General features: G+C 37.2%; 1 protein-coding gene across 3 annotated transcripts in view; it reads right to left on the bottom strand.

The window, feature by feature from the left end:
* Nucleotides 1–7,953, bottom strand: part of LOC125833069 (uncharacterized) — a 1,066,246-nt gene that overhangs the window by 1,054,589 nt on the left and 3,704 nt on the right. For all 3 annotated transcript variants that reach the window (XM_049512224.1, XM_049512225.1, XM_049512226.1), the window contains exon 4: nucleotides 11–104. In XM_049512224.1, the coding sequence (XP_049368181.1) occupies nucleotides 11–104 (94 nt within the window). The remainder of the gene's footprint in view (nucleotides 1–10; nucleotides 105–7,953) is intronic.

The raw sequence follows: 7,953 nt of genomic DNA on the forward strand, positions 1-7,953 counted from the left end.
AAGGCCTTACCAAATGCACATCAATCATTGGAACCTCAGAACTCTTCCGATTAATCACAAACAGCCATGGCACGTGATATTTTTCTCTTCCAACTTGAAATGATCTGCAGATGAATTATTGATAATAGTAGTAATTAGTCACACTTCCAGAATCTTTAGTGGTCAGAATACCAATGAGAATGGGTAATGGATAAATGCAGAATTAAACAGGAGATGTAACATCACCAAATTACAAAATAGATAGTAAGTGACATTAGACCACACAAAGTCGACTCACACCACATTCACTGGAATAAGAAATTAGTAATTCAGCTGACCATTTCCGAAGATAGTGAAAATGAAATATCATTAAGTGCTTCTATTAGAGCTACGAAAAAGTTAATAACCTCTACAGTTTAGTACTGCCAGGGGGGTGAAGTGTGGATAAGATAGGAAGGGGTTAATGTTATCACTCCTTAGTCATCCAACAGTTTACATAGTTATTTCTTTCTACTGAAGTTATTTGTTGTTTCTTCTAGTAGTAGTTATTTCCCTGTAGTAGTACAGTTTTTCATTCCAGTAATGTTAGGAAGTCATGTCCTAGTTTTTAGGGGTAGTTATCTTATAAGTTCTGTATTATTTTTTTTTGAAAAGGTAACTTGTATTATAAACACAGGAATACTCAGAATGTATTCCAGTAATACTTACAATCAGAAATACAAAAGTGTTGTTGTTTTCCTATGAACTCCTTAAGGACTCTAACATACTAGTGATATCCTCATCTTCATGAGGATATTCATGTTTACACCAAAAATAGAAAAGAGCTAAACATTTCAGCTTCATCTTCTCCATAGAGCAACTCTTGTTCTCAAAACATCTTTGATTCCTTTCCAGCCAAATAGTCCACCAAATGCAGGCTGGGACAATCTTCCATCTCTCCCTGTGCCCCGACTGATTTCCATCCCGATTCCAACATGCCAAAGCTTCCTTTATGTTTCCTGGCATAGACCAACTGATGCCCCTTTTATTGATGAAAATTTGCCAAAGGTTCACTGTCTCCTTACAGTGTAAAAAGAGATGATTTATTGTCTCTGTCTCACATTCACAAAAAAAACATCTGGAGCACAAATCGAGGCCCTTCTTCATACGGTTATCCTGTGTGAGAACAACCTGTTTTGCTAAGAGCCAAGTAAAACAGGCCACCTTGAAGGGCACCTTAACTTTCCAGATCATTTTCCATGGCCAGTAGCTTGATTGAGTGTGTGTCCTCTGTGAGTTTCTGTAAGCTGTTCCAACTGAGAATCTCCCCTGTGTATCTGGAGCCCATAACAGTTTGTCTTCTCTGTTACTGAGTTCCTTGTATCGTTCCAGGATATTTAGAAATTCAACCATTCTATTCACCTCCCAATCATTTAAAGGTCTTCTGAACTTTAAATTCCAACCTTGAGCATCTCTCATTTCTTTGACAGTGGCCACTTTCTGTAGACTCAAGCTGAATAGGTCAGGGAAACTAGCTTTAAGTGAAGCTTGTCCCGCCCAAACTTCCTCCCAAAATAGAGTTTTTCCACCATCTCCTATCTTAATTGTGCACTTGTTTATAAGTTTTGGCCATAGATTCCTGATTTTCCTCCACACTCTGTATTTAAACTCTGTTAATTCCAGGAAATCTAAGCAGAAAATAATTCTAAGTTTTTAAGTACTTTAACTCAAGTGATTGCAGGTTCTCTCTTAATGAACCAGCACCATAGGTCGTAGGAAGAAAACATCACAATTTATCTTGCAGCGTCCCATATATAGATCCATGACAGGGGATCGTAACAGTTAACCTTTTAGCAATAACCGAAACCATGTAAAGATAGCACAAACGTCATATTTGTTCATTGTCATCTGTGAATATGATAAAGAAGGAGCTATGTTGCTCGGACTCTTCAAAAATGTCAGCAGGTGCGTGTAGGATTCTTCGAAGATAGTGAATTGTTGGAGAATCTGACACAGGTGCGGCATCAAAGTGAAAAGTCCGCGCAACTCAGCCATGGAGCTCAAATACTAACTCACACTAAAGTCAGCACAAACCTGTCTTTCTGGCAGAACCAATAAAGGACATCGATGAAGTCAATAGAGGAAAGTGACGCATAGCTTTGTAAAGGAATCTTGGCTCATTAACTAACACATTGCACATGTAGAAATATATATTCAAAATAAAGTACAAACAACTCCTTTTGTTAATCAATTACATTTCAATCAAAATAGAGTAGTCAAAGTTTCAACTTCTAAACATTTAGTTTATACTAATACTAGGTTGCATATTTGTTAGTATTTTAAATAATATGTATATGTTATTTATGTAACTATATACTCCGGTATGGTATTCAGTATGTAATTTCTAAATACCAAATACGAAAATAAAGTAAAATGTATACCAAATACCATAGTATCAAAACCACGGTATTAACATTTTCGGCATGGTATGGTAATTTGGTATATACCATACCATGCCCACCCCTACTTGTGATCAATTAAGTAGGTTAGGTTCTCTATCTCTGACTTGTAAAAATGAGCCTAATAGGCAAAATTAATTCATCCCCGCAACTTATGTCCAATGGCAACAAAAGTTTTGCCAAGCAAATTTTCTTAAGTGCAGACTATTTCTTTTAATAAAATTATGTAGGGCCAAAATTCAAGGCCACCCCTTTTAGGGTCAATCTTGCAAATCACCCAGCTAGTGCAAGCAAAACAACACTAACCGAAATCTAATTATGAACTTAGCGGAATTTCATCATAATAAGACTAAGACTTGTTTTACAAAACCCTGATTGACTTCTTGATTAACAAAGTGTAGTTTCCCATTTTAGCTCTTAACAACATCAACCACTTACCTCAGCCTCTTAAATTTCAGTTTGGACCATTTTTCTTCTGTCCCTGTAATGCACATCTCACCTCAAAATACTAAAAGTTCCAACATATAACTATACACTATACCAACCCTCCACTTATCTTTTCCATCCACCTCTGTTGAAACCCAAGTTGTAGCCTTATTTTCTTGGTGCACTTTCCTTTGCAGCAACCCTCTATGTTTCCAAAAGAGCTAACTTAAACCAGACACTGAGATTGGTAACATTTTCACATAAACATCAGCACAAAGTTTGTACTGATAAACAAAATGCATCCCCAGATTGGTAAACTATAAGAGATCCCCTAGACAAAAACTTAAAGGGACTACAATATCAAGTATAGTTTCAAATCATTTACAGGGTTACTTTTGCGCCAAAATTTAGAAAGTAATACTCCCTCCGTTTCAGTTTATGTGGCACCATTTAACTGGGCACGGAGTTCAAGAAATAAGATAAAACTTTGTTATGTCTACCAAATTGCCCTTATTAAAGTTATTTTAGTGCTTACTTTTAGTTGACTTTTCATCACAATAAAGAGTTTAACGGGACCCAATAAGGGTAAAATGGAGATGGTGCCATTAAATAGTTGTCAAATAAGGAAATGTGACATTCTTTTTGGAATGGATCAAAAAAGAAAGGGTGCCACATAAATTGGGACGGTAGGAGTAAACAGTTCAAGTTTATTCTCTGGATGAAATTTCTTGATTCTCAAAAATCTGGAACTTTTTTCCTTCTAAACCATTCACCAAATGCATGTTGGAATAATTCTACACCATTTCTTCTGACTGACATCCCCTAACTACACCACACCAACATCTTAAAAGATCAATTGTTATATTTGGCACCCAGCTCCTTTCGACCATACTTGGAACATTTTCCAGAGTTGCGATATGACAACAGAGTGTAAGAACAAACGGAAATTATCTTCAGCCACCGTTGCACATAAATAACATTTGGAACTCAGTTGATACCCCACTTTCTTAGGTTTTCATACGTAAGACAAGCCTTTCCAGCCACTAATCATAACCATATTATCTAAGAGGGTACATCTACCTTTCAAATCTGTTTCCAAGACCATCTCCAGCCAACCTGGCTATTCCCATGAGAATTTTATAAGCTGATTTGACTAAATAAATTCCTTGTGCTAGTCCCTTCCCATACCAAAGAGTCTTCACAGTCGGTTATAACTTGCATCTAATCAAGTTAGTTCGATAGTTCAGCAAGCTACCCACTTCTCAATCATATAACAATCTTCTGAAACTCGGATTTCAACATTGTTGTCCCCTCACTAATTCTAATTTAGCCTGGGGATTTGTTTCAACTAGGGAAAAAAACAGGAAATTGGTCTTCTAGAGGACCATGTTCAATCTAGTATCATCCCAGAAAACGGCTCTTCTACCATTCCCACCTTCATTTCAGTGTACCCCATACGTAGAATTAATCTTCTAGGTACATTATTGAGATCCCTGACAACACCTGTAATTACCTTCCTTCAAAGATCTTGTTGTCATTATTGTATCTCCAAAACTATTTGAATAAAGGACTTCTGACATGCTACCTGAAGTTTCTGATTCCCAATCTCCAAATAATGATAGTCTTTCATTTCACCAGGTGGAATGCATTTTTTCCTGTTTTCTTGCCAAATAAAGTTCTTTTATGAGAGTATCCATCTTACTTTCCACCTTAACTGATGAGAGGAATACAGATATCACATATGTTAGTAATGAATCCACTGCACTATTCACTAAAACTACTCTGCCTCCCAAGGGAGATATTGAATTTTCACTTCTCTACGCCTAAATTGAGTCTAACACATCAATAATAGAGACAGTGTCATTAAAGTATAACTGATTACACCAAAAGACTAAAAGTAAAATGCAGTTTAGTTTAACTTTCTGCACATTGTTCTCTATGTTCTCAAAACATCTTGAATTCCTTCTTTCCAAACAGCCCACTAGATAGCCCCCAGGATAATTCTCCATCTACCTCTGTCCTTAGCATGTACACCTGCTTCCTCCCAGCATAGTAATGCCTCAGCCACCTTCCTGGGCATTGTCCAGGAGATGCCTTTGAGGCTTAGGAATATTCTCCACAGATGATGGGTGTACTTGCAATGTAAAAATAGATGGTTAACAGTCTCAGATGTTTCACCACATAGGAAGCACTTGGAACACAAGGTTCTCCCCCTCTTCATAACTTTGTCCTGTGTAAGGACTGCTTCCTTAGCCATTGACCAGACAAAAAAAGAGACTTTGTGAGGGATTCTGCTCTTCCATATTTACTTCCAAGGCCAACTTGAGCACTGTTGATCTGTCTGATCCATCAACTTGTAGGATTTGTTGACTTTGAACACTCCCTTGTCATCTCCTGTCCACCACAATTTATCCTCACCTGGCTGTAGTCCAGTGAAAGTGTTCACAGTGTTTAAAAATTCAACAACTCTCACTATTTCCCAATCATTAAGGTTTCTTCTGAAAATGAAATTCCATCCTTGTGGTGACCAAAGATCTGCTACAGTGCTTTGTTGAAACATGATTAGGTTGTAGATGTCTGGAAAGAGATCTTCCATGTTGCCTTTCTCATGCCAACTGTCCTTCCAAAATCTGGTCTTACTCCCATCCATTACTTTTGCCTTTGAGTTACTTTTAACTTCATTCCACAAGCTTCTGATGGACCTCCAGAGGCTAACACCATAAGGAGTGGTTACTTCTTTAGTTATCCAGTTGTCCTCTTCTTCATATTTAGCTCCAATTACTTTCCTCCATAGCATCTGGTTGCTGTTTGCATACTTCCACAACCACTTCATACTAAGAGCCTTGCTTTGCAAGCTTTGCAATTTCAAATTCTTTATTCCTAGACCTCCATTTTCCTTGCTTGTCATGACTTCTTCCCATTTAACCAAATGAAAACTTTTCTTTTCTTTGTTGCCTTGCCACAAAAAATTCCTCCTGATACGAACGATCCAACCTCTTAATGACCCCTGGTGGGATAGGAAACAGGGACATCATATAGGTTGGCAAAGCATCAAGTACTGAGTTAATAAGGGTCAGTCTACCCCCCTTTGATAAGTACTGAAACTTCCATTTGGCCAATTTCTTCTCACACTTCTCAATCACACTATTCCATATGTCTATGGACTTGGATTTGGCCCCCAAAGGCATTCCCAAGTATATAGTAGGCAGAACTCCTATTTCACCACCCAGAATTGATGCTAAACAACTCATGTTGTTTACTTCATTTATAGGATACATCATACTCTTCCTCCAATTGATATGCAAACCAGAAATACCTTCAAATAAGACCAGAATCACTCTTAGATACTTCAGTTGTTGTTCCTCAGCATCGCAGAAAATCAAGGTATCATCTGCATATTGCAAGTGTGTGACTTCTAGTCTCTCAGTACCTTCTCTGGCCACATCAAAACCCCTTATCCATCCTCTCAAGTTAGCAGCTTTTATCATGTTGTTTAAACCCTCCATAGATGTTGTTTAAACCCTCCATAGTGATCGGGAACAAAAAAGGTGACAAGGGATCCCCTTGTCTGAGACCCCTTTGGGTTTGAAAGAAACCCGCAGTTGATATGCAAACCTTTATCCAGTTCAACCATTTCTGCCCAAAACCTATCAAGTTCAACATCTTCATTAAGTATTTCCAGTTAACATGGTCATAAGCTTTCTCTATCCAACTTACAAAGGACACCTGGCTTCTTTTGGTTATTATACCTTTGTTTTTGCCCCTAAAGCAGGATTGTCTGCTTAAATGTGTAGCTGAGGTACATTGATGGGAAAGAGTAAGACTTCTTCTCCAGTTGACATGAAGACCAAATATAACTTCTTTTTTGAGAAGGTAACAATTTGTATATATTTATCAATAGAACAACTTGGTTATGCTGAAACCATATTTACAAGTGAAAAAGAAGAACAAACTGCTTCATCAGCCTAACAAAAAACAAGGGTGTCTATCATTAGAGCAGTATCTTCTATGCATCTTTGGTTAACCCAAAAACAGAAAAGTCTAAAGCTGTTCAACGTAATCCTTTTAAGAAATCAAACAAATTTGGTCTTATACATACACGAGGAAGGTAATCAAAAAAGAAAGAAAATCTTTCTTTTATCACTTAGGAGACGTGTGAGATGAAAGTCTCATGCACGGTTTTGAATGAGAGAAAGAAATGAGGGATCCTCTTTTCGACTCCGACTCTCCCACTCCGGTCATTGCTTTTCTTCTACCTTTGACATCCCTTACGAAGGAGGGGTATATTTGAGTCATTTAGGTATCGGGGGTACTTTTGTACCAATATTATAACAAAGGGTAAATTTGATCCCTTTTGCATAGTAAAGGTGCAATTTTGACCCTTTTCCCCTTTTATTCTCCTCCCTCAACTACAATACTCTTATCTTTGCCTCCAAACAATTTCTTCAAACTTTGTCACTTCCTCAAGCTCCATCTTTAAACTTCTTTGGATACAAGTTCCATCTTTAACCTTCTTTGGGTACAAGTCCCTCCTTAGTGAGATTTCTTGGTTGTTGTATATTGTCTAATTTTGGCACCTCCTCCAGCAATTCTAATTTTCTGTTCGGATTGCCATAATTTTCATGATTTCACTCAACTTGACTGCTAAGATGTAGGGCATACCTGTGACCTCAAAAGAATTCCACCACCCTATAATTATCTCAGTGAACCGTCTATTTCCAACCAGCAATCTCAAAACTTGAAATGTGATTTCCTTTTTACCAGTCACTTCACCGGATTAATATGGGTAAGTGATCAGATTTTAACCTTGGCATTAGTGACTGTTTGATATTGTTGTATTCATCATCATATTAAGTCAAGACTAAGGGCATGTCCAGTCTTGATGCAGCAATATGATTGTTTAATCTATACCATGTGTAAGAGCTCGTTTGGATAGGCTGAAAAAAAAGTAGTTTTTTTTTTTAAAGAAGTAGCTTTTAAGTCAAAAAATAAAAAGTTAAAACTTTAAATGACCTTTAAGTCAGGAAAAAAAAGTAGGGGGGGTCCTTTTGGTTTTTAACTTTTTTTAAGTCATTTTAAACTTATTTTAAATTATTTTTAGCTTTGCCAA

This window comes from Solanum verrucosum, unplaced genomic scaffold (assembly GCF_900185275.1).
Source record: "Solanum verrucosum unplaced genomic scaffold, falcon-dt-bn FXZP01000041.1, whole genome shotgun sequence".
Classification (NCBI taxonomy): domain Eukaryota; kingdom Viridiplantae; phylum Streptophyta; class Magnoliopsida; order Solanales; family Solanaceae; genus Solanum; species Solanum verrucosum.